Here is a 27,553-nt window from a genome sequence, read left to right on the forward strand (position 1 = left end):
CGTCTTCTCTGAGTGTTGTCATTGATTCCTTGTTTTCTTTGTACACCTAAAGGGACTTTTTTAAACATCTGGGCTCATTATTTTACCATAACGTTATTAATAAATATTAGTACCGCATATTTTTAAAGGAATCGACAAGCAAAATGGAGGAAAATGAGGAAGTTTTCGGAGTGACGGCGGAAAACCCCAGGAAGAAACTACGGAGGATTTCATCGAGGACGTCCATTTGCAGTGTCATCAGCGCCGCGGAGCCGTCCCCGCCGAGACTGCGGAGAAACAACTCCAAGAAGTAAGCTGCTTCCGAATAAACCACCTGTTCTCCACCTACTTACAACTTATAATACGATGCGTCGGTAAAAATACGGTTTATTAAGATATAATAACCCGAACTCGTCGAGACGAGACGGGTTGGTATTAACTGGCAGATGGTGCATTCAGGTGCACCTCGTACGTCATAGATTCCACTTAATTGCCATATAATAACCAGGAGTATTTTGTTGAATATACAAGTGGGTATCAAAGCACTGTTTTCACCAAACATTGGGGTGAGATTTTGAAATAGTTTGAACAGGAAACCCTGTCAGGGTTAGATGAGGATAGGTGCAGTTATAGGTTGGAGGTTTTCAGAGGATTTAACTGAAACAAAGTGGCAAAATGTGGAATTTTTATAGCACAGTAAATGATACTGAGTAACAATAATTGGTCTGTAGTTATGTGGAACATATTTCTTACTTTATACATTATTTTCTATATTCTGGTGATTTTTAGAGAATTTAAGTAAAGCTGAATGAGCCCTACTAAAATACTTGCATCTTAAATATACTTTAAAACTTTGCCCATTAATTATTCTCTGCAGTTCAAGTAAAATAAACAATGGGGAACTAATAAGTTATTACTGGCACTGATACAGGAACCAGTGCAATTGAAACATATGCAATAATATACACTGTATGAATATTTGGTAATTGGCTAAGGATTAAAAAGCTTCATTAATTATGTTATTAGTTACAATCAGTCTTACAATCGGCAAAACAGCTAAACAGTTCAGACCCTCTTGGAAGCTGTAGATTTTATTTAACTCATCATGACAGGAGACAGCGCTTCTCTGGATGTTTCATTTGGAAAGTGTGATGGAAATTAAGTTTTTAAAAATATTCAATGGACCAAAATAAAGATAAATGAATAAGAAGAGTAATAATAAAATGAGAACATCCCTGTGGTTTCTCCTCTACGAATCCAGGATAAATGAGCTGTTCTGCACATCCTCTCTAGACGGTATTTTCTTTGGTGGCTGATTTTTTGAAAAATAAAATGCTTCTTTGATCAGAAAATCGTTATCCCCCTTTTATCTCCTCTTTCTTTCATCTTTTCTCCTTTTCTTTTCCTTTCCTGTTCTACTTACATTGCAGTATCAATAAAATCTGTAAAACTCCCTGCATGAATTATAATAAAGCTATTTATATGCATAAATCAAGCGGAACACCACAGCGATAGCCGTACTGCTCCACTTGTGAAAACCTGTTGGGCTCTTTTTGGCATCAACACAATTATTCTTATTGCCACATCGCCAGACAGGACACTGTTAAAAAATAATAATTATGATAATAAAAATAAAAGCTGCTCATTTTATTTCAGTGTCCATACAAGGAATTGAATGATCTTGTTTTTGTAAAACTTATAAAAGTTGTAATTATTCGAGATTGACCAACTTTCTCATGATCTGTTAGTGATCGACAGTCAAAAGTAAACACATTTGTTACCTAAGTAGAAGTATAGATACTGTAGTTTAAAAACTGCTCCTGAACACACAGTATCAACTTGACCTCTTTACTCAAGTGAAAGTAAAAAAGAATGTAATTCAAAAACTACTGAAAGTATAAATCTATAAAGTAACCTTAAAAAAAAGCAGCCAGATGCCACTATATGAATTGAAAGCTTATTTTTTCGAGTATTTAGAAACGAGTAACGTTTGTTTTAGAAATGTAAGGAATATAAAGTACAGATACTTGTGTGAAAATGTAATGAGTAGAAGTCAGAAGTAGGAAGAAAAATAAGTAATGGAGTAAAGTGTACTTAAGTAGAGTAACAAAGTATTTGTACTTCGTTACTTGACACCTCTGATAAAAGGAAGGCAACTCTTTGTTGCACATAAGTTAGTATCTTTTGTGTTATTGTTGTATTTGTGATGCAGGCCCCGAATAAAAGAAAACTCCAACTAGTTTGAATCAGTCAAAATATGAATCATCAAAAGAAAATTGAAGGTCTGTATCAGCCAGGAAAAGCTTTATCAGTGTATCGGTAAATAATATTGGGTTAATAAAACAAATAATTTTTTTTTGCAGCAGCAGCAGCAGCAATCAACAGTTTGACCCCATCTGCAGCTGAACCATTATTATTTATTCATTATTTTTACCTTTATTATTATTATGCCCTATTTGCATTTTGAATTCTTTAAAAAATGAGAACAGAGCAGTAGATAAGAGATTTTATGCAGCGGCGTTCCAATGTGTAACTGTTAAAACCTTTGAGCAGTGTGCTAAATAATTTTTTCCTTTAGCACACTAATAGCTGTTTAATAGAATTTCTTATAAAGTAAAAAAAAATCAACCTTGAAAAATGAATTGAGAAAGTTACATAAGCAGATAAAAACACCAATAAAATAAAACAGAAAAAGAAATCTATAAAAGTCAAACTGGATTCCTCAGCTGAAACAAAAGCCAAATGAGAATCTTCATAAAATGTCCTCATGTGATGAACACAAGCATAAGACTGGGTCCGTTTGTTCAGCTGGCCTTTATGCCCCCCCCTCTGTGAATCCCGACACTCTATGGCTTCACTGTTCAGTCAAGAGCTGAATGTTTATATCACCCAGTCACCTGACAGTATCCTCCATATTTCAGACTGATTTAACATATCTGAGTGGAACATTTCTAGAAAATAACGTCTTTATTTCTACTGCAGTAAAAAATGGGAGAGTTTGAATATAGTGTGTGTCCCTCCCTCTTTATTGGGCCAGTTGAGCTGAACGTGATCAGCTGATCTTTACTTCTTTGCAGTTTGAAATTATTTTCGTGTTTTCTTGCAGGCCGCCGCTGCAGAGAGGCAGCTCGTTCACTTTCCTCGCTCCAGGCACACCGTGGGACTTCAGTCTAGTGAGTTCATCCGATAGCACTGCCACTTTTGATCATATATTTTATGATTTTTCATCCTAATTGAACCTCAAAATAAAATATTTGATCTTTAAAATCAGTTTTGCTAATGTTTTCTAACATAAAGTCAGCAGCTTAAATGCAATTAATGATAGAAATAAAGTTGTAAATGGCATTTAGAGCTGTTAGAAAGGATTCACAATGCCTTACAGAAGGATTTCTGTCACTCAACGAGTATATTTATTGGATTTCATGTTTAGACCGAAACAAGGAGGCACATGGTTATAAATCAGAAGAGAAATCATGCATACATTACAGATTTTTTTTCAAATATGGTGGGTTTTTTGTCAGAATCTCTATTTTGCATCTGTGTGTGGCATAAATTCTACAACTACCCTGAAGTCTGTTGTTGCATCAAGTTTATAGATACTTTGCAACATAACTGAAGTTGGTTTTGGATTTCTTTCTGTTAAGTTTGGAGCGAGTGTCAGAAAATAAATGGTTTAATCTTTTATCCTCCTGTTTTAGAAAAGAAAGCGCAAAGAGAAGGAGGATGACACGGTCAGTCTTTCCAGCTTTGACCTTAAGGTGAGCGAACGTCCTCTGTGCTTATTGCATATAGACTGAGCAGCAGATGAATGACTCCTTCCAGCACAGCGTAATCCCACTGCATGACTCAGATTCTCGACACAGACAATGATGAGCGTTCTCCTGTGTATGAGCTCGGGATTATCCTGCTGCAGTGTGGAACTGTAAAACCAGTGTGTCTCAGGAAAATATAAAGAGGAAACCATCAACATTACATTGCTGTTTACCAATATTTTGGTGCTTTTTTAAGCTATATCTTTAGGTTGAAAGTCAGTAGAGTAATTATTACTTTAAATCTGCTAGGTTACCTTTCCAAAAAAGTACTAACAAGTGTAGAAGTACTTGAAACAAGAGTTGAAAACTTTTTATTATTATTATTCTGTTACATAGAAGGGCTTTCTTAAAAGATTTATTGAGTATGTTAAACTAAAAGCATAACAGCATAAGATTCAAAATCATAAGGAAGCATTTTTTTGAAAAAAAACATTTATTAGCAATCACATATAGAGCTTCCTTTCTGATTTGATAATCCATTCTACCAGATGGGTGAACAACAGAAAGACATGATGGTGAACAAAAATGACTTTGGCAGGATTTACTGAGATTTTGGCTTTTGTTTGTCATACAAATATAAACTGATCAAAGTTTTATTTTTATTTTTTTTGCCTCTGTCTTTTGGGCCCAAAAAAAAAAACTAAAGTGCCGCTGATTGTTTTAACAAACCAAATATTCAGGCTATGTGCAAAATCCCTCCTAATGATTCTACTAGTAATGCTTCTCTTATTTTTAGGAGGAAAAAAAAACTCTTTACAAATACAAAGCAAATATTCTAGGGCTGCAATTAATGATCATTTTACTACTTGATTAATCTGTCGCTTATTTTTAGATTAATCACTTAATAATTGGTTAGCAAAACATTCCTTAAAGAAGATTTTTAGCAGGATTTAAACCAGGTATAACTTAAAATGTTCCATTTTAGGTGTTCTGAATAGAGCATATTTATGAATAAGAATGTTTTTTTATCTTAATTTTTTTTTTTTTTTTTTTACAATTTTGGTATAATTACTGCTCTAAGTGGGTTGCCCTGGGAGCTAATAGCATGTTTAAGAGTATTTTTACTCCAATTCAGGATTAATTGATCACTTAATTAGATTAAGATGATTTCAATAATTGATTAATCAGGATTAATCCGAGTAATTGTTTCAGCCCTAAAATATTCCCATGCAAATTTGTTTAAAACAAGAAAACTGCCGAAAAATGTGTTGGTTTTTTGTGACTTCTAGAGGGGTTTTTTGTTTTCCATCTAACTCTAGTTCCGCACCAATTCATTTTTCCTTGTTGCAGAAATGTGATTAAAAAGTACAGCTGTATAGAAAATCGAAGAAAATAAGCCAGTTTACTAGAGGAATCATAAAGATGGGCAGAGAGATTCACATCTAGCTTGCAGATCCATGCACGCACGCTATAAGAAGCACTCTTCCATGCAACAGTAAAGTCCCTTGATGATCTACTCTGGGCTAGAAAGCACTAAAGGCCATGAAAACAACATAACCCTGAAATTTTTCATAACATATATTTTGGTTATCAATAAAAATGGTAAATTTGATTTTTGGCAAATTTCACAGGCATGCTTTAATCACAAAAAAAATATATGATTGAATTGCACTAATAGTTAAATAGCTTAAGATATCCTGTACAGAGGAAAATAAGAGATAAATATAAATGTTTCATGTCAAAAGCTTTTGGTTCAAACCCACTTGAGAAGACTTCCAATTTAGAAACAGCAGCAACATTACCTTATAATTATCATACTGTGGAAAGAAAGGAAAATAGATAGAAGGAAAGAAAATAGAAGCGTTGTTGCAAAAAATGTTTGATAGAGCTTCTAGGTGGTTCCACAAACCCCATTTGTAGACGGATGTAAGTTGATAAGTGTTTAAACTTTTGAAGAGTGTGCATGACAAGATGAGTATTGTCCTAACAGGAAGGAACAAACATGTCTTTCCTGTTTAATGGTGCTACAGGAACTGCTAAACTTGGTCTGACCTGCGTTTTGCTTTCAGTTACAAATAGGTCCAACGCACCATCTGAATCTTTTTCTGAAAATGGAGTCGTTCAAATCCTGCTTCCAGAATCGTTTTCCTGCATAAAAAAATCCAAATCCATCCAGGTTTTCCCGCCCTGTAAACCTCAGTCTTGCTAATGGAATAAAGTCAAACATTTTTTAACAGAGTTGGTCAAAGTGCTTTACAATAAACACACCAAAGAAGACAAAAAAAGAAAGAAAACATAAACATTATTAATAATTAAGATAAACAGAACAATAATAGTATTAAATTATAAATTACTTTAACGACTTTAAAAAAAGCAAGCATCTTAAAAAGATGTACAGTGATCCCTCGCCACTTCGCGGTTCACTTATTCGCGGATTCGCTATTTCGCGGATTTTCATAATGCATTTTTTTTTTTTTTTTGCATTGTGCTCTGCATTCTGATTCGCTAAAAACTCACTCCCGCTTCTTGTATCAAAACATGCTACGAATTGTGCTATCATTTTGTCGTCTCGTGCAGTTGTGTACGTACATAAAACAGCTTGGCAAATTTACATTAAGTTGGCCAAATTATCTTGTAATTTCAAACATCTCCTAAACCCATAATGTCGACGAAACGGCCTGGACCGACAAAAGCACCTGCGGATGGGACCAAACGGCGGAAGATGCTACCTATCTCAGATAAAGTTAAACTTCTGGACATGCTAAGGGAAGGTAAAAGCTATGCAGCCGTTGCTCGCCATTACGGAATCAATGAATCTTCCGTTCGTTACATAAAGAAGGAGGAAAAAAACATAAGGACAACAGCAGCAGTCAATTTTAATACGAATGCAAAAAGGGTTGTAACTGTCCGCAACAAGACCATGGTACGGATGGAGACGGCATTAGCTCTGTGGATTAATGACTGCAGGAAAAAAAACATAACCCTGGATACAAACGTTATCTGCACAAAAGCGAGAATGCTGTATGAAAACTTTGCTGTCAGTGACGGGGAAGAGGGAGAGGATGCCGGGCCCTCAGCAAGTGCTGCTGACAAAGTGCCAAGCGCATTTAATGCAAGCAAGGGCTGGTTTGAAAAGTTTAAGAAACGCTTTGGACTTAAAAATGTTTGTCTGCACGGTGAGATGGCGTCTGCGGATACCGCTGAGGCAGAAGCCTTCGTGAACAATAAATTCAAGGCGATCATTGAGGAGGGGGGATATAAGCCCGAACAAGTTTTTAACATGGATGAGACTGCCTTATTTTGGAAACGAATGCCCTCCCGCACCTTCATCATGCAGGAAGAAGCTAAAGCCCCAGGATTTAAAGTTCACAAAGACCGTTTGACCCTGGCTATGTGCGGAAATGCCGCAGGTTTCATGATTAAACCGGGGCTGATTTACAGGTCTAAAAATCCCAGGGCGCTGAAAAACAAAAATAAGGATGATTTGCCTGTTTACTGGATGTACAATGCAAAGGCTTGGATGACAAAAGCCCTCAATCTGGATTGGTTCAAAAACTGTTTCATCCCGGAGGTCAAGTGTTATTTGAGAGGAAAGGGACTGGACTTTAAAGTGCTTCTGCTCCTTGACAACGCCGGAGGTCACGGTAATGATTTGGCATATGATGGTGTGCAAATCGAATTTCTGCCTCCAAACACTACATCCCTGATTCAGCCCATGGACCAAGGAGTCATCCGTGCTTTCAAGGCTCTCTATACGCGCAACACCCTGCAACATCTTGTTGACGCTATGGACTCGGATCAAGATTTCTCACTGAAGGACTACTGGCGTGGATACACCATCGCATCGTGTCTCCAAAACATTCAGAGGGCCATTCAGGAAATGAAAACGGAAACTCTGAAGGCCTGCTGGAAAAAACTATGGCCAGAGGCAGTGCAAAACGCAACCGGAGGCTCGCTTGACGAGGTCCACCACTCTGCCGTAGAAACAGCTGTGAATCTGGCTAAACAGATTGGAGGAGACGGCTTTAATGACATGAGTCCGGATGACATAAACGCCCTGATTGATGGAGACGCACAGCCGCTGACCGATGAAGAGCTGGCAGAAATGACAAAGCCACAAAGCGACGATGAAAGAGAAGAGGGAGAAGAGGACACGAGAGATGAGGAGGAAGGACTAACGGTTGGTCGCTTAGCAACCATGGTGCGAATGGCCACTGAACTTAAGCGAGTAGCTGAGGAATGGGACCCTTTGATGAGCCGTTCATTACAGTTCTCCAACGTTATCGATGGTGGCATGTCGGTGTACAAGGATCTTTTTGCAAAGAAGAAAAAAGAGCGACAACAGCCGCTTATCACTATGTTCTTCTCCCGAACAAACACACCTGCACCGCGGGCTTCAGAAGAAGAGAACACTGCAGAGCGCAGTCAGGATGCAGCGGCCCAGTCTGAAGAGCAGTGAAACGGCCTACACGTGAGTCACTGTATTTGTATACTGTACATGTAATAGTTGCTAATTGTAAAAAAAAAAAAAAAAAAAAAGTTTTCTATTTCGCGGATTTCACTTATCGCGGGTCATTTTCGAAACGTAACCCCCGCGATAAACGAGGGATCACTGTATTCTGGATGTGACAGAACATTTTTTTAAAATGTAAAATTTTTTTTAATAGAAAACATGAATTGGGTCTATTTATAAGACTTTTAAGTGGCTGTTATGATGGCACCTAAAAAGAAAGGCCTTAGATCTAAAATGATCTAGTCATAATTAAAGGAATAGTACACCCAAAACATGATTAGCCTTCATTTTCTACTCACCCCCATGCTGAACAACACTCTGGAGTACTTTTTTGATATCTCAAATGCATCTGGAGATCTGGGAGGCTTCTTGCTGTGTGCTGACATTCAAATAATGGAGGTCTATGGTGTCCGAGGCAGAAAGGTCCATAAAAGTCCACAAAAAACGTGTCAATATTCCTCCATACTGCTCGTCCAATGTATTCCAAGTGTCCTGAGTGGGTAGCATCCAGAATTTACTCGAAACGAAGTCATTTCGAAATGAAGTCACTTTCATCTGGTTGGTCTGCCGGCTTCCGTAACGTCGTGAACGTGCGGGCGCGCGCTTTCAGGAAATCCTATACACTACTGTTTATGCTCTAAAAACATTCTAAATGACTTCGTTTCGAGTAAATTCTGGATGCTACACACTCAGGACACTTGGAATACATTGGACGAGCAGTATGGAGGAATATTTAAATGTTTTTTGTGGACTTTTATGGACCTTTCTGTCTCGGGCACCATAGACCTCCATTATTTAAATGTCAGCAGACAGCAAGAAGCCTCCCAGATCTCCAGATGCATTTGAGATACCAAAAAAGTACTCCAGAGTGTTGTTCAGCATTGGGGTGAGTAGAAAATGAAGGCTAATCATGTTTTGGGTGTACTATTCCTTTAACCTGCTAATCTTCAAATGAATTTGTTTGAGGGACATATAGAAATCCTAACATACTAAAAAAATATATACAGGTGCTGGTCATAAAATTAGAATATCATGAAAAAGTAGATTGATTTCAGTAATTCCATTTAAAAAGTGAAACTTGTATATTATATTCATACATTACATACAAACTCATATATTTCAGATGTTTATTTTGTTTAATTTTGATGATTACAAATGACAACAAATGAAAATCTCAAATTCATCATATCAGAAAATTAGAATATTACTGAAGACCAATAAAAACAAAGGATTTATAGAAATGTTGGCCAACTGAAAAGTATGAACATGAAAAGTATGAGCATGTACAGCACTCAGTATTTAGTTGGGCCTCCTTTGGCCTGTATTACTGCAGCAATGCGGAGTGGCATGGAGTCGATCAGTCTGTGGCACTGCTCAGGTGTTATGATAGCCCAGGTTGCTCTAATAGTGGCTTTTAGCTCTTCTGAATTGTTGGGTCTGGTGTATTGCATCTTCTTCTTCACAATACCCCATAGATTTTCTATGGGGTTAAGGTCAGGAGAGTTTGCTGGCCAATTAAGAACAGGGATACCATGGTCCTTCAACCAGGTACTGGTAGCTTTGGCACTGTGTGCAGGTGCCAAGTCCTGTTGGAAAATGAAATCTGCATCTCCAAAAAGTTGGTCAGCTGCAGGAAGCATGAAGTGCTCTAAAACTTCCTGGTATGTGGCTGCGTTGACCCTGGACCTCAGAAAACACAATGGACCAACACCAGCAGATGACATGGCACCCCAAACCATCACTGACTGTGGAAACTTTACACTGGACTTCAAGCAACGTGGATGAAGTGCCTCTCTTCTTTTCCTCCAGACTCTGGGACCTTGATTTCCAAAGGAAATGCAAAATTTACTTTCATCAGAGAACATGACTTTGGACCACTCACCAGCAGTCCAGTCCTGTTTCTCTTTAGCCCAGGCAAGACGCTTCTGACGCTGTCTGTGGTTCAAGAGTGGCTTGACACAAGGAATGCGACAGCAGAAACCCATGTCTTTCATACGTCTATGTGTGGTGGTTCTTGAAGCACTCACTCCAGCTGCAGTCCACTCTTTGTGAATCTCCCCCACATTTTTGAATGGGTTTTGTTTCACAATCCTCTCCAGGGTGCGGTTATCTCTCTTGCTTGTACACTTTTTTCGACCACATCTTTTCCTTCCCTTCGCCTCTCTATTAATGTGCTTGGACACTGAGCTCTGTGAACAGCCAGCCTCTTTAGCGATGACCTTTTGTGTCTTGCCCTCCTTGTGCAAGGTGTCGATGGTCGTCTTTTGGACAACTGTCAAGTCAGCAGTCTTCCCCATGATTGTGTAGCCTATAGAACTAGACTGAAAGACCATTTAAAGGCTTTTGCAGGTGGTTTGAGTTAATTAGCTGATTAGAGTGTGGCACCAGGGGCCATCAATTTTGAACCTTTTCACAATATTCTAATTTTCTGATATGATGAATTTGAGATTTTCATTTGTTGTCATTTGTAATCATCAAAATTAAACAAAATAAACATCTGAAATATATGAGTTTGTATGTAATGTATGAATATAATATACAAGTTTCACTTTTTAAATGGAATTACTGAAATCAATCTACTTTTTCATGATATTCTAATTTTATGACCAGCACCTGTAGTATTAAGATTATTTTGTGGATTATGCAGGTTCATAATAAGATAACGTGGCTAAGCTTTGACTTTCCACATCAACACCTAGTTTATAATCCTTCACATTGATGGATTTTAATGTCTGAGTGAACCAACAATGTGTTGGATGCTTCAATAGTGGCTTCATTTATGGAGGCTCATTTAAACACGGCTTTTTGGCCTCAAGCTGTAAAAAGACAGATAAAGATCTTTAACCAGAATTTATTTTATTTAACTATGGAAGTAAATCTGTGTCGCTGGGATTTGAATTAGAAATGCTACTGAAATTTAAATGCTGTATGTTTGTATTTACTGTTTCAGTGTTAAAATATATTCAGAACACATTTTTGACCTAAAAAAAATTCATTGTCATTATTTTTCTCTTCCTTAAACTGAAAAATAAGTATTGAAAATATAATCACTTTGAAATAGTAATGCCAATTTTTAGCTTGAAGAGAAAATAAATAAAATTTCAACTTTGTAGAAATAATGACACTGAATTTTTGTGTAGGTCAAAAATGTGTTCTGAATATATTTTAACACTGAATCAGTAAGTACAAACATACAACATTTAAATTTCAGTAGCATTTCTAATTCAAATCCCAGCGACACAGATTTACTTCCATATTTAACCCCACTGAAAAACAGCGACACTGCTATTTTTATTTTTAATCAAAAATTAAGAGGTAATATAGATTTCTAGTCTATTCAGCAGCAAGAAGGTTCCGGGTTTTATTCCCGGCTCGGGGTCTTTCTGCATGGAGTTTGCTTGTTCTCCCTGAGCATACTTGGGTTCTCTCCGGGTACTCCGGCTTCCTCCCACAGTCCAAAAACATGACTTTTAGGTTGATTGGCTTCTCTAAATTCTCCTTAGGTGTGAGTGTGTGTGAATGGTTGTTTGTCTCTATGTGTTGCCCTGCGATGGACTGGCAACTTGTCCAGGTTGTACTCCGCCTCTCGCCCGTAGAAAGCTGGAGATAGGCACCAGCACCCCTCGCAACCCCACTTGGGATTGAGCGTGTAAGAAAATGGATGGATGGATGGAATCTGTTACATAATTTTAAAGACATTTGATCTAAGTGTTACTTAGCACCCAGCCCTGGTCCCTCAACTGTGAGGTTTACTACTAATACTAGGGATGATGAAAATTCCTGCCCACTAATTAAAGAATCTTATTCTACAGCAGCGTGGCCAGCATGAGGAGGTGTTTTGGTTCCAGTTTACTTAGGCTCTTGTTTGAATAAACTTTTAAATCAGATGGCCCTTTTTTTCACTCACTCAATCCATAGACAACACCAAACAACAGTCAGTAGGTGGCGCTGAAAGGGAAGATTTGGTAAATCTAAGTGGAACCTACTAAACTGGGGCGATGGACTTATAAATGCATTTTCCCAACTTATCTTACTCAGTTTTAGGGACATTTAACAAGCTTCTGAGTCATACAGGAGGTTTAGATAAGAAACCACTATTGGAAAAAAATGTTTTATTATTATTTAAAAACTGTGAACAAAGCTTAACCAGAAAGATTTTTTTTCCTTATATTGTGAATAAAAACATTTCTTAAGATTTTTGGAGGAATTATAAATCTTAATAGCATCAGCCCTAACATGATCTAATTATGAGTAAACAAACCTTATAGTGGTGAAATCATTTTTCAGGAGCCCAATAATAAGAGAGTGCGATCCCTGGCCAAAGTTTCATCCCTCGTCAACCTGATGTCCCCATCCAAAAACGGCGCTGTGCGGCGCTTTGGCCAGTCCATTCAGGTAAGCATTGACCCATTCTCAAGTTTACCTTAAAACATCAGACATAATCTAGACACTCCCAGACACGTTTCCTCAGTCAATGTCTGTACGTGGGGATGGGAAGTCACCCGGAACGACTCTCAAAGCCGCCAGCAAGGCCTCAGGTCCGACCCCCACCAAACGCAGGAACAGCACTCTGTGGTCAGAGACGCTGGATGTCCACCAGAAGAGGGCTTTCTCTGCTAAGGAAATCAAAAGACAAGAGGTAGTGTGACTTGATATGAGGAGAACCAAGAACAGAACCGCAGAGGAGGAGTAATATGTGACTGATGTTTATCCTGCAGGCAATTCATGAGCTTTTCCGGGGTGAGCAGGACCTCATCGAGGACCTGCAACTCGCACGAAAGGTTTGGAAACTTCCCGTAAATTCAGACAGAGAAGTTAAACGATTAGTTTTTAAAATCCCAAATGGTGTTTCCTGCATTCAGGCATACCATGATCCAATGCTCAAGCTCTCCATCATGACCCAGGAGGAACTGGCCCACATTTTTGGTGATCTGGACGCATACATTCCCCTCCATGAGTGTAAGCTGCAGCTAATCAGCCTTTTCTTTTAAAGTCCTGCTTGTTTCTCGCAGTTCTTGCTGATGATCTTTCTTTTATCTGCAGACTTACTCATGAAGCTCACAGAAGGAACCGGCCCTGATGGAACGGTAGCTCAGATTGGACAGATAGTAATAGACTGGGTATGCATGCAAAAAGGAAAACTTAATGTAAGATATATGACATTTCAGTGAATTGAAACTAAATGTCCCTTTGTCTGTGTTCAGCTGCCTGGCCTGAATGCTTATAAAAACTACTGCAGCAACCAGCTCGCAGCCAAAGCTCTGCTGGATCAGAAAAAACAGGACAAGCGGGTGCAGGACTTCCTGCAGCGCTGTCTGGAGTCGCCTTTCAGCAGGAAGTTGGATCTGTGGAGCTTCCTGGACATCCCACGTTCACGTCTGGTGAAGTACCCTCTGCTGTTGAGGGAGATCCTCAGACACACTCCTCCTGATCACCCAGATGTCGCCAGTCTGGAGAGAGCCGTACGTTTTCTTTGTTTACTACGATTTGATGTCAATTTGTGGTTTGCAGTAAACTTTAAACAATTACTATAATAGTCTTCAACTAGTTAGGTAATCAAATCGTTATTTGATTTGTGCAGACAGTATGTTAAGGCCTTTACCTTAACATACTGGCTTTACTTTTAGTAAAAAATGAAGAGGACGTTGTCAAACATGGTGGTGATAGCATGATGCTGAGGGTCTGATTTGCTCATAAATGTTTCTCCATGTCAAGAATCTAATTATTTATTCATATTACACTAAACATAACTGCTATTTTATATAATCTTAGACACATATTTGGTTTTCAAACAACATAACGAGTTACAGAAGCAGGGTAACACTTCTTTCCCATAAAAAGAAAACAAGTATACAGGGAATAAAAGCAGTTGTTAGGATAAAATCTACAAACTGACCAGAAGATTTGTCAAATGATTCCTGAAGCTTGGGCCGTTTCTCAATTCACGAGAACGCGAGTACGTACTCGCATTCTCGTCAAGTCCGTTCTTGGTGAGAACGCAGGAAGATCGGACTTGACGAGAACGCGAGCACGCAAAGCACGTATGTGTATTGGAACAGAAGCGTACTCGTGACGTCATCACATGCAACGTTCTTTAGCATTTCTTTAACAGTCAAAACTATTTATTCCCTACACAAAACATTTTGAAAACAATATTTTTAATTTCTCAAGCTTAAAAAACATTTAAAAAAATTACCGAACTGCAAAAAACCGCCATCAGAACGAGCGGTAGTTCACACATAACTAGACCGAGAGAAGTGCACTACAGACGGGGTAAATTTAGCCCTGGCTGCGGTTACCCTCGGAGGTCTGCTGGTCACTCTGGTTCGCTCAACGTCTGACTTTTTTTTTTTTATTTACTAACTCTGTAAACAGACCACACAGGGAGGCTTAAATGTATAATGTTATCGCCTCAAACGATTTCAAAACGTACTTTTAAAGAACAACAGCAGCAGAAAAGGGAATGTTTAACTTAACACTGTGAGCGCTGTCTCGAATCAAGCTGCGGCCGCGGGGCATTCTGGGGAAGCGGTCAGTCTGAAGAACGCACAAGTCTGCTCTGATGCATGCTCGATAAAGAGGGCGGGGTGAGAACAACATCCGGGGATTTGATGCGTTCTCGATCTGGCGTTCTCGAGAATTGGAACGGTACTCGGGCTGAGGCTGATGACGTGTCACGAGTACACAAGCACACGAGAACGCTCAAGAATGCATATTGAGAAACGCCCTTGTTGTTGGTCCCATATAATAGATGGCATTTCTGTAAAAACAAAGAGGGATTTGTTTCGATATTAAATGTATTTACATATATATGAATTAACAGAAAATCCAAATTAATCTCAAATACACGCGTGGACAAAATGGTAGGTTTGCATTTTTCATTAAATAAAAACTGTGGGTTTGAATATGTCCAACTATGGATGTAATTTTTGTGGGAGCAAAATATTTCAAACGCCCATTTTGGTCCCCTGCATATTTTACCGTCCAAAAACAATGTTAGGCTACAGTACACAGATCTTTGATTTGACTGTATGGTCTGGTTGAACTGTAAAGTGCCTTGAGATGACATGTGTTGTGAATTTGGCGCTATATAAATAAACTGAATTGAATTGAATTGAATTTGAGCACAAGGACCAAGCAGAAAACCAGAGCATAAGCTGAAGCCTGCTTTCCTGAGTTTAGACCACCAACAAGCTCCTGATTGGCCCTCCGTCTTTTCTTGTGTGATTGGTTATCACCGCTGTCACTTCTGTGAAGCTCACTTTACAAACATCTGATGCGCCACTGAATCATGGCTGTGATTGGATGATAAAACACACTGAAGTTAGTTATATTAACAGGGTTCCCGCAGGTCCTTAAAAAGTCTTAAAAGGCATTGAATTCTTCAAAATAAAACTAAGGCCTTAATTGGTATTAAAATGTCTTAAATCTGTCTTTCATAGGTCTTAATTTTTAAAACATCATAAATAGGATTATTTTTATTACGATTTATTTTTGTAATCTAAATAAAACATTAAAGGAATAGTACACCCAAAACATGATTAGCCTTCATTTTCTAGTACAGTAGTGTATAGGATTTCCTGAAAGCGCGCTCCTGCGCGTTCACGACGCTACGGAAGCCTGCAGACCAAACCAGATGAAAGTGCGCATTCAGCGTCTGCTCTGCCAATAATGCAAGCGTAGAAGAAGAAATGTGCTGTTTACCTGTGCAAAGAAAGAAACAACAAAAGAAAAATGTCTGAGGACTTCAGTGTTGAGGAAGAGCATGAGTTCTTTGCCGAGCTGAATGCGCACTTTCATCTGGTTTGGTCTGCCGCGGTTTCCGTAGCGTCATGAACGCGCCGGCGCGTGCTTTCAGGAAATCCTATACACTACTGTTTATGCTCTAAAAACATTCTAAATGACTTCGTTTCGAGTAAATTCTGGATGCTACCCACTCAGGACACTTGGAATACATTGGACGAGCAGTATGGAGGAATATTTACACTTTTTTTGTGGACTTTTATGGACCTTTCTGTCTCGGGCACCGTAGACCTCCATTATTTGAATGTCAGCAGACAGCAAGAAGCCTCCCAGATCTCCAGATGCATTTGAGATATCAAAAAGTACTCCAGAGTGTTGTTCAGCATGGGGGTGAGTAGAAAATGAAGGCTAATCATGTTTTGGGTGTACTATTCCTTTAAAATTGACCTTTTTTTTAAATATATATATTAAAAAAAAACAACAGCTCGCCATTATTGGTTCCGTCCCGATAGCGGAACCAATAAAAGCGTTGTTGCGGCCGGGAAATTTGGGAGATGCGCCATTGACTTTTTTGTCTGGAAAATATGAGCAAGTGTAAATGTAACCAAAATTGTCTCCAGCCAAGAGTTTTCTCCATGGATAAAACCAGGGAACATACATGAGGCTCAGTGGATTTTGTGCAAGAAGCGATTCAAGCTCGGAACGATGAGAATTAAGGCAGTGGAGTCGCATGCGAAATGCGAAACACGAAACACAAAGCGTCAAAATGGAGTTACCGAGAAACAGATGGTATTTCTCAGTTTTGTTCCACCCTTGTCTCTGCAACGCCTCCACTTATCACCAAATCAAACATACTAAGAAAACCATACAAAGAAAAATAGCTGCAAAAGACTTAGCACTGGTTATGTTGTGGCTTTAAAACTGATTTGTTTTGTTCCCTGCTAAAACAAAATTTGTGAATTCAGTTAAATAATTGTTCAAATATATCTGTCATTTGTGTGTTTTTAGCTTTCTTCCTGAATGGGAAGCTTTTCAACATTTGAAACATTAGTGCAGTGGTTTATGTTAAAATAAACCTTTGGGTTAAGTTGATGCAAGCAGGTTTTTCTTGTTTCTTGTGAATTTGGTCTTAAATTTTTATTTCAAGTGGCATTAAAAAGTCTTAAAAAGTCTTGAATTTAACTTGCCTTATGCTGTAGGAACCCTGTTTAAAAATACTTGTGTTCCCCTCGTTTCTGATATAAAAACGTTATCCATGTGTCCAACTATGAACATCAAGCCTCTTGGAGATGATCTTGTTGGTCTTTACCTTAAACATTTCTATAATATTCTCTCTAAACTTATGAGATAACTCTGATTTCTCTGGTCCATGTTGAGTGTGGTACACACCATGTCACCAAACAGCGCAGTGACTACCTGTAGCTCTTTATAGAAGCTAACTCGTTACAAATCTGTAGATAGCTGTGATGCTAATTGGTAAAAAACAAACCTTGATTTAACATGTCCATTTGGTCCCTTTATTTTCTGTGCTTTATATAAGTACCATCATTTTATGTCCACGCTTGTTTCGTTGGTTTATTATTTAATCATTCTGTTGAAGAATCTTTGAAAAGCAGTTTCTGACTTTATTTTATTTATTTATTATTACTTTTTTTATATATTCAAGATATTTCTGTTACCTTTGTGGCTTTTTCTTTCATTTAATGAGTCGTACCAACAGTAATTTCCACGCTTTTATCTGCAACCAGTTCTTCTCTACATGTTAATTGTAGTTGTGTTTTCATTCCAGAATATAAAGAAACTGCTTTGATTAATAAAGTAAAAGCTCTAAAATTAATATGAGATTCACAGTGATAGTTAATGTATTTCTGAGCTGTGTGATGTTTTACTTGTTGGCGCTGCTGCACATAATTCTTCCTTTTGTCACCCAGATTACAATAATCCAGGACATTTTGTCTGATATCAACGTGAGAAAGGGGGAGTCGGAGTGTCAGTATTACATAGACAAGCTGGAGTTCCTGGATGAAAAGCAGCGGGACCCCCTCATAGATGAGTGTAGGACCCTCCTCTGTCACGGCGAGCTTCGGACCAAGAGCGGATCGGTGAGAACAAGAGCTTCTCATTTCCTCCGTAATCTTTAGGATGTAGACTTATTTCTCTCATAAAATGATGTTTCAGAGGCTACACGTCTTCCTCTTCTCTGACCTGCTGGTTCTGACCCGACCGGTGACTCGTAACGACAGGAGCTGCTTCCAGGTGTATCGGCAGCCCATCCCAGTAAGAGACCTGGTCCTGGAGGACCTCCAGGATGGAGAGGTCCGCTTAGGCGGCTCATTTAGAGGGGCGTTCACAAATGGAGAGAAAGGTTAGTCGGATCTTTTAACTGTTTACATTAGCATTTTTAGTGTTAAATTATTACTAGTCTACCAACTGCTCACCTTGTGCTGGCTATCATAAACTAGAGAAAGTTGAATCTGATACAAAGCAAATTTAATCGACACCTTCTGTGTGTAAATATGAGAAAAGTGGAGCTTTAAATTTGTTTTAGTTCCTTTGAAATGGGATTTTTTTTTTTTACAAATAATCTGAGACGTCATCATGACCTCTGGAAGATTTTTCCTAAATTAAGCCTCTAAACAAAAATAATACAATAAAATAAAAAAAAAAATAAAAAATATATATATATATATATATATATATATATATATATATATATATATATATATATATATATATATATATATATATATATATATATATATATATTAGGGGTGGAACGATTCACAAAATCCACGGTTCGGTTCGATTCACGGTTTCTGGTCACGGTTTTCGGTTCGATACATGTTGATTGTTACACCGAAATCCCATAAAAATTTATGAAATTAATGAAAAAATCCCCCAAAAAATAATGGATTGTAATTATTTTAAATGATCCGCAGAAACTCTGGATCATTTCCGTATGTTTTGCTGCTTTGAATTTAATCATCTGGCGCATCTCTCTAACATCTCCAAGGGACTCAGAGGGGAGCAGACGAAGCCACAGTGGAGGCTGTAGGCTTTGCTTTGAGCAGCCGGTCTGGAGCGCAGCGGGGCGGAGCGGGGGTTGCTGACGGAGTATGAGGGATTTCGGGGTTAGCATGACATGTTGCTGTTAGCATAAACAAAACGTGTTGCACAATGCTTGCACACTGTTGCACTTTTATCCACAACTTTCTTTTCGCCGTCATCGTAGGTCACTCTAAATGCAAAGTGGTCCCATACAGCAGACCTATAAAGTGCTGCTGGCGCGTCTTCCAACTCCTGTTCTTTCCCACTCGCCAGTCCGACACAATTCTCCACAACAACTGATTTTTTCCCCCTGCTATAACCCGGCTACGCTGCTTCGCTTCTTCTTCTTCTTGTTTACTACTGGTGTTTGGCTTTGGTCGCAGTACCGCCACCTTCTGCTCTGGAGTGTAATCGTTTCCTCTATGAGAAAAAGGAGCAGCGCATGAACCGAACGAAACACACGCGAACCGAACCGAGACAGTCGAACCGAACGATTCTGACGGTTTTCATAAATCGTCCCATCCCTAATATATATATATATATATATATAGAATTAATGCAGCAATTACATTTGTTATGGACAAATCACTTTGTCCTTGCTGTTGTATAGATTTTTAGCTTGGTACCAATCCGATATAATGACTTAAATTAATCAAATATTGGCCATTGCTGGATTATATTGGACTGTATCTTAATCCTCCAATATAAACACATTGATCTCTTTGCTCCAGCATTTAAATCCAACAATGCATGTAAACTGCTCACAGTCATTTCATTTATGTACTTATATTTCACCTTTGCTTAAAGCTATAGTGGAGGATGTTATTTATCCGGGTGGATCACCAAAATAAGTGGCCCTCCTAATCATTAATCATTCTCGTGATATGTTTACGTTACTTTCCCCATTTTTGCTTACTGCTGGTGAGTCTGACATAGTGAAAACATTACAAATCTTTTCTATGAAAGTACGCTTGTATGAGTGATGCAAACAGCAACTTTTAAACGTAGCGTGCACGAAGAGAAATGGGCTCATGCATGCTCTTGCACGCGTTTCCCTCTTAGCGGGGAAATTGTGCGTGTGCATTTTTATGTTTTTTTAAATGGAGAGTGCGGGTCTTTTCAGAAATATGCGAAAATTCTCCATTATACCTTTAAGACCTGAATTAACCTTTCAGTCCAGGTGTTAGAGCTGTGATCGGAGAGCTGAATTTATGAAGAAAATCCCTTAAAATGCTTGCTTTGCGGTCTGACCTGATGTAACCCAAGACAAAAGCGGATGTTGACACACTCGGATGTCATCATTATATGTACGGTATTCATCATACTGTACAACTCAGGAAATTCTATGTGTATAAAATGTGAAAGCCATCTTAAATAATAAATGTGGCTTTAAGCATTTCAGGATGCCAAAGAATTCAAACCTGGTTAATCAACACTACAGGTGCTGGTCATAAAATTAGAATATCATGAAAAAGTAGATTGATTTCAGTAATTCCATTTAAAAAGTGAAACTTGTATATTATATTCATACATTACATACAAACTCATATATTTCAGATGTTTATTTTGTTTAATTTTGATGATTACAAATGACAACAAATGAAAATCTCAAATTCATCATATCAGAAAATTAGAATATTACTGAAGACCAATAAAAACAAAGGATTTATAGAAATGTTGGCCAACTGAAAAGTATGAACATGAAAAGTATGAGCATGTACAGCACTCAGTATTTAGTTGGGCCTCCTTTGGCCTGTATTACTGCAGCAATGCGGCGTGGCATGGAGTCGATCAGTCTGTGGCACTGCTCAGGTGTTATGATAGCCCAGGTTGCTCTAATAGTGGCTTTTAGCTCTTCTGAATTGTTGGGTCTGGTGTATTGCATCTTCTTCTTCACAATACCCCATAGATTTTCTATGGGGTTAAGGTCAGGAGAGTTTGCTGGCCAATTAAGAACAGGGATACCATGGTCCTTCAACCAGGTACTGGTAGCTTTGGCACTGTGTGCAGGTGCCAAGTCCTGTTGGAAAATGAAATCTGCATCTCCAAAAAGTTGGTCAGCTGCAGGAAGCATGAAGTGCTCTAAAACTTCCTGGTATGTGGCTGCGTTGACCCTGGACCTCAGAAAACACAATGGACCAACACCAGCAGATGACATGGCACCCCAAACCATCACTGACTGTGGAAACTTTACACTGGACTTCAAGCAACGTGGATGAAGTGCCTCTCTTCTTTTCCTCCAGACTCTGGGACCTTGATTTCCAAAGGAAATGCAAAATTTACTTTCATCAGAGAACATGACTTTGGACCACTCACCAGCAGTCCAGTCCTGTTTCTCTTTAGCCCAGGCAAGACGCTTCTGACGCTGTCTGTGGTTCAAGAGTGGCTTGACACAAGGAATGCGACAGCAGAAACCCATGTCTTTCATACGTCTGTGTGTGGTGGTTCTTGAAGCACTCACTCCAGCTGCAGTCCACTCTTTGTGAATCTCCCCCACATTTTTGAATGGGTTTTGTTTCACAATCCTCTCCAGGGTGCGGTTATCTCTCTTGCTTGTACACTTTTTTCGACCACATCTTTTCCTTCCCTTCGCCTCTCTATTAATGTGCTTGGACACTGAGCTCTGTGAACAGCCAGCCTCTTTAGCGATGACCTTTTGTGTCTTGCCCTCCTTGTGCAAGGTGTCGATGGTCGTCTTTTGGACAACTGTCAAGTCAGCAGTCTTCCCCATGATTGTGTAGCCTATAGAACTAGACTGAAAGACCATTTAAAGGCTTTTGCAGGTGGTTTGAGTTAATTAGCTGATTAGAGTGTGGCACCAGGGGCCATCAATTTTGAACCTTTTCACAATATTCTAATTTTCTGATATGATGAATTTGAGATTTTCATTTGTTGTCATTTGTAATCATCAAAATTAAACAAAATAAACATCTGAAATATATGAGTTTGTATGTAATGTATGAATATAATATACAAGTTTCACTTTTTAAATGGAATTACTGAAATCAATCTACTTTTTCATGATATTCTAATTTTATGACCAGCACCTGTATTTAGACCCCCCAATGTCAAAAACGTATGCTGCAAAACCCTTGCAGATATTATGAATAGTCCAAATATTCCTGGCATTTACTATCTGAGGTGCAAAAACACGCTTCAGCTGTGGAACTTAAATACCAATAGAGGTTCACCAAAGAAAGTGAATTACCTAACAGCTGACAATAACCGATCAAACATTACATCTAAGCGTTAATTTGCAATGAGCATCACTGATAATGTGCTGACGGATGTGGCTTAAGACATTGTGCAACTCTATGTAGTCATGTATAAAAGCAAAGGTCTGTTAGTTCTACAGACGCATGAATGATGCACTGAAGGGGAAAAAGGGAACAGAAAAACAAAAGAAACAAGACAGGAGCAAAAAAAACTTTTGCTCTTTAAGGAAATGAGAACGCCACACCATTAGGGGAAGTTGTCCTGCTTTTGTTTTTGGTACATGGAGCATTTTTCCTTTTTTTTCTCCTCCTTTCTCTTGTCTGTGATTAAAACACTAGTTTGATAATTAGTTTGGACCATTTATGTGTCTGTGATGCATTTGCCACTGAGAGCTTTTTTTTAATTATTATTTTACTTTAGTTGTTGATCGGAGTTACTATGAAGTACAACATAATAATTTCTGGGGCTGCAACTAATTATCATTTTGCAAATCGATTAATCTGTTGATTATTTTTGTGATGAATCGATTAATATTCAGATAACAAACGTTTTTTTTTTTTTATGAAATTAAACCAGGTGAAACTACTTGGGGAGTTCCGGATAAAGCATATTGACTGACAAAAACAATTTTTTTTATCTTTAATGCAAAATGTTTATATGTGTTTTAACAATTTTTATATAATTGCTGCTCTAAGTGAGTCGCTCTGTCAGCTAAAGGCATGTTGTAGAGTCTCTGCCCTCCAGTTAACGATTAATCTATTTCTAAATGTTAACGATTATTTAAATGATCGATTAATCATGGTTAATTGCTTTCAGCTCTAATAATTAGGGCTGGGTATTTTCACCAAAGTCCTGAATCGATTCGATTTTGATTCATTCAGTTCTAAATCGATTAATTTCGATTCGATCTGTTTTTACAATTATGAAAGTGGTTCAACTGTGTTTCAAAATGCTCGTCTATTTTATTTTTTTCCGGTCATATTAAACACAAAGTGCAAACTTGTGAATCGGACAGTTTAACTTGAGATGTGAACAAAACTGTCTCAAAAGTGCAAACTTGTTTGTGAAAAGTGAAAAAGTGAAGCGTCCCTTGAGCGAGCAGACGTGACACAGCGGGGACACGGCAGACATGCATGAGCTGCATTATCTTCCCTGCACAAACTATATTTGCAGCGTTGTCTGTAACAGTTACAGGGTGTTTTCTGGTCAGCCCCCATTTATTAATGTCTTCAATCAACTTATTGGCTATATTTGCAGCTATCTGGCTTGAAGTCATCTTGAGAGCATCTTTACTGCTCATTTGAATGTGAACGTCACGCACGTCACTATAAAACTAATCAATCTCATTCCCTAAAGATCCATTTTGCAAAAATGTAAAGGAATCGGTTCAAAAATCGATTAAATCAATTTTTTTATCCAGCCCTACTAATAATATCACAAAATAAGAAAAGCTAGCATACTTCCTCCTGTAGGATTATACGTTAAGTCAAAGTTAGGGGGCGGGGTTAACGCGAATCGAGTCTCTGTAATCGATTTGCTTCGCCTTAATGTGCAGGATGACCAATCAGGTGTTAGATAACCGCCCCCTAACTTTGATGGGTGAGTTTGACAGATTCTTTTAATGGTTTCGATGCACTGCGACACAGGACCATGAAATTATTAAATGCACACTGAAATAATTATATATTTTTTTTTTAATAAAATGAAGACGTATTTTATTAAATTAATGACACATTTATATATTTAATTCCTTATTTATTTAATGAATTACACATTTAATTACCGTATTTTCACGACCATAAGGCGCACCGTACTAAAAGGCGCAGTCTCAGTTATGTGTCCCATTTCTGTATTTAACACACACATAAGGCGCACCGGACTATAGGGCGCGTTTTTTATATACAGGTACATGTCCTCTACTACCTTTAAATACCTCTACTGCGTATTTAAAAATACAGCAGGGGCAAAACTGAGTATGACTGTGCTTTATTCATGTATTTATTACAAAGTATTAATCAAACCTGGGTGCTGGCCGTGAGACAGACACATCGCAGATGACAAAGCGCTGTGATCACTCCTAAATTAACTGAAAATCCTGAAACCTGCCGACGGAATATGTTCGCTTTTATTACCGGTATCCTGGTGCCTGCAGTTAAAATTATTTAGATGAAAAACTCCTGCCAGCAGCCGCGGTGAACCTGGAGGCTACCCAGCCTAGAGGCTGCTGTTGAAGGGATTTCTGCTGTCGGTGCACCGCTGGTATGTGGGGGTCTGAGCGCCTGCGACAGAAATAGATAATCTGGATGAACTGACTGCAATTATGAAGTTTTCAGGTGGACTTTCTCACTTAAAAACATATTAAAACTACTTTATTCCCACTGATCACAGCAAATATAGCTGCAAGATTTAGATTATTTAGATGAAAAAACACCTGCCAGCCACCGCGGTGAAGAGGAGGAGACCCGCCCAGAGGCTGCTGTTGAATTAAGTTTTCAGGTAGAAAAATAGAGCGGGAGCAAAACTGAGTATGATTGTGCTTTATTCATGTATTTATTACAAAGTATTAATCGAACCCATCAAAGTCATCATCCTCTGTTTCTGAATTAAACAGCTGCGCTAAATCAGACATGCCAATTTCCCCTTCTTCGCTGTCAGTCACTTTCCGTGCAGCGCGGCTCCTCAGAAATAATGCCGGCTTTTGCGAAAGCTTGAACAACAGAGCCAGCAGACACGTTAGTCCAAGCATCTACAATCCATCCGCAAACTGTGGCGTAACCTGCCCGGCGCTGCCTTCCACTTATCCTGAAACTGTGGTCTCCGTCTGTCATCCATCGCTCCCACGCCGCTCGCAGCCTTACTTTGAACGGCCGGTTCACACCGATGTCGAGCGGTTGAAGTTCCTTTGTCAGACCCCCGGGATAACGGCGAGCACAGCGTTTATTTGTTTCACCATGTTTTTCTCATCAGCTGTGAGACGGGCACGCAGCGATGGTGATGCGTGGAGAAAAACACCTGTTCTCCTCACATACACCTGCCTCAGCTACGCTTTCATCGTCTCCTCATCAATCCAGCCCTTTTCATTTGCGTTAATATCATATGTCATCAGAGCGCTGTGTCTGTCTCGCTGTCAGCTCCCAGATCAGCTTCTCTGATTGGTTGATGCGGCGCGTCCAGCAGCAAAACTTAAATTTTTCCATCTCGAGCAGCAGCAGCGCGTTGGCAGATGCTTAAACGCTCCTGCTGCTCAAAACGCGCTGCGGGACCTTTTGCTGCACCTATACGCGCGTCAACCATTGACTTTGCATGTAAACTCGCTGCTTCTGCTGCACCTGCTGGGTCCGGTTCACACCGATGTCGAGCGGTTGAACAGCAGGAACAGGGTTAATTTGTTTCCCCATGTTTTTCACATCAGCTGTGAGATGGGCACGCATGGAGTCACATATTAACAGCGATGGTGAGGAGTGGAAAAAAAACACCTGGTCTCCTTACATTCAGCCACTCTTTCATCATCTCCTCAATGAGGTGGTCTCAAAAGTCGCAGTTACAACACACATAAGGCGCACCGCACATTTTGAGGGGAAAAAAAGACGTTTAAGTGCGCCTTATAGTCGTGAAAATACGGTAATTGTTTATCGCTGTATTTATTTATTTAATTGTGGCACTTTATATTAGTGACCTAGTGACCTTAAAGTGTTTTCCTTCTATTTCTCTACCAAATTAAAATTGTGCTTTATTAAATGTTGTTTTATCACATACGATTCCCAATATTATGTATTTAAACACGTGGATCAAAGGCTGTGAATGCATTTTTGCAATCCGACCATTGGCCTTTTAATCTTATCCTCAGTCGGTTGCAGACGAAGAGTTTATGAGCCTTTTTCTTGGTAACATCATTTATGTCAGCTTTTATGACAGCAGAGGCAGCTGTAAAAGTGCAGGAAGAAGACTGGCTCTGCTTAATCATGTCTCTGCTTACAGTTGATGAAGAAATAAATGAATCATTCATTTAAAGATCGGATTGAACAGACAAAAAAATGTGTTTGTTGGTTTCTAGCTGTTAATCTGTGGCTTGTTTTCTAGCATGCTGATGAATTTAGGTTTTTATGATTATTTTGCTTGTTATTTTTTGTAATAACTTAGATTATTATTATTTTTTTTACTTGTTAAGTATTTTTCCTCTCTTAAATTCCTGTGTCTCTGTAGCAAAGAATATTTTCCGCGTGAGCTCCGTGGATCCGTCCCACGGCCAGACCCACACCCTGCAAGTCGGTGACGTTTACCACAAGCAGCAGTGGCTCAACTGCCTGCGCACTGCAATCACCCAACAGCAGGGGGCTCCAGCTAGGGTCCAGCAGGAGGGGTCCAACCTCCCATCTTCAATCTCCCCAGGAAAGATCTGTAAGGAAGAGACAGACGAGAACAGTCCACCAGCAGCCGCCCCTAAGCTCAGGCGCCAGACGCTCTCCAAAGGCAGACTGGAGCAGAAGTTACAGGGATCACAAAAGAGGAAGGAAACTGGAGTTTAGACAAATCAAATGTTTCCTGTCAGTCTAGTCTGCGTCTCTTCTTATGCTTGTCTTTTTAGCTGCACTGAACACCCCCGTCCAAAATGTGTTTGTTTTTTTTATCCAAATTTAAAAACATGTATTAAGTTTACAAAAACAAAAAATGAAAAATCAATCTTTGCCAAATGCCTGTGTTAGTGTTATACCACTGTTTACCGGTTTGACTCTGTGTTTTATGTATTTAAACTCTGTTATCATGTGTAAAGCTGCCCGCTAAGTGAATCGCTCTAAAATAAAGGGAAGCCAAGATAACATCTGAGCTGTTCACAGGAAGCTACAAGCTGAAAACATTAGCTTTTCTGCAAGGTGTGACTATCTGCATACAATAATAAGGTGAACGTTTCTTGGAAAACAGAATGAGATGTGTACATATTAGGAATCTGTGAAAATCTGTGACAAAAATAAGTAAAATCTTTCTGCTTGTTACTGTTCGTCCTGCGTTTTATTGGCTCTGAGTTGTTTGCACTGCAACGCGTTCATTATTCAGTTGTACTTCGACCCTTTCAAGCCACTTCCTACTACTGAGGTTGTTTTTTAGATACGGCATAACATTTCTGCACCAACCTGTTTTTTTTTTCAACATATAAGGGTAAAAGAGTAATGATATTACGCGAAACATCTTCACATCTTGGAAACCAAGTCCAGTGGATTTTTTTTAAACTTTTACGGGATATTTACTCAAATACAGTTTTTAAAAAAATACCACAAGAAAGTTAATTTCCTCATTTCTATGGTCT

The 27,553-nt window shown here is 38.8% G+C and overlaps 1 protein-coding gene across 1 annotated transcript; it reads left to right on the top strand.

The window, feature by feature from the left end:
* LOC119799153 (neuroepithelial cell-transforming gene 1 protein-like) lies at positions 1-27,247 on the top strand. The gene is made up of 12 exons (XM_038308946.1): positions 1-289; positions 3,086-3,152; positions 3,678-3,737; positions 12,532-12,639; positions 12,716-12,883; positions 12,963-13,025; positions 13,107-13,203; positions 13,288-13,364; positions 13,449-13,706; positions 17,919-18,089; positions 18,166-18,352; positions 26,455-27,247. Exons 1-12 carry the CDS (start codon positions 144-146, stop codon positions 26,775-26,777), a joined length of 1,725 nt encoding a protein of 574 aa, XP_038164874.1. The 5' UTR covers positions 1-143; the 3' UTR covers positions 26,778-27,247.
* Positions 27,248-27,553: the final 306 nt, after the last annotated feature.

This window comes from Cyprinodon tularosa, unplaced genomic scaffold, assembly GCF_016077235.1.
Source record: "Cyprinodon tularosa strain WSP-4 unplaced genomic scaffold, ASM1607723v1 ctg65, whole genome shotgun sequence".
In the NCBI taxonomy this organism is placed as follows: domain Eukaryota; kingdom Metazoa; phylum Chordata; class Actinopteri; order Cyprinodontiformes; family Cyprinodontidae; genus Cyprinodon; species Cyprinodon tularosa.

What these genes read in the sequence shown, in the direction of transcription:
- LOC119799153 (XM_038308946.1), top strand. Translation starts at nt 144, where the DNA reads ATGGAGGAAAATGAGGAAGTTTTCGGAGTGACGGCGGAAAACCCCAGG. An exon ending in TTTCCAGCTTTGACCTTAAG is followed by an intron (nt 3,738 to 12,531) that starts GTGAGCGAACGT and finishes ATCATTTTTCAG; the next exon opens with GAGCCCAATAATAAGAGAGT. An exon ending in AGGAAATCAAAAGACAAGAG is followed by an intron (nt 12,884 to 12,962) that starts GTAGTGTGACTT and finishes TTTATCCTGCAG; the next exon opens with GCAATTCATGAGCTTTTCCG.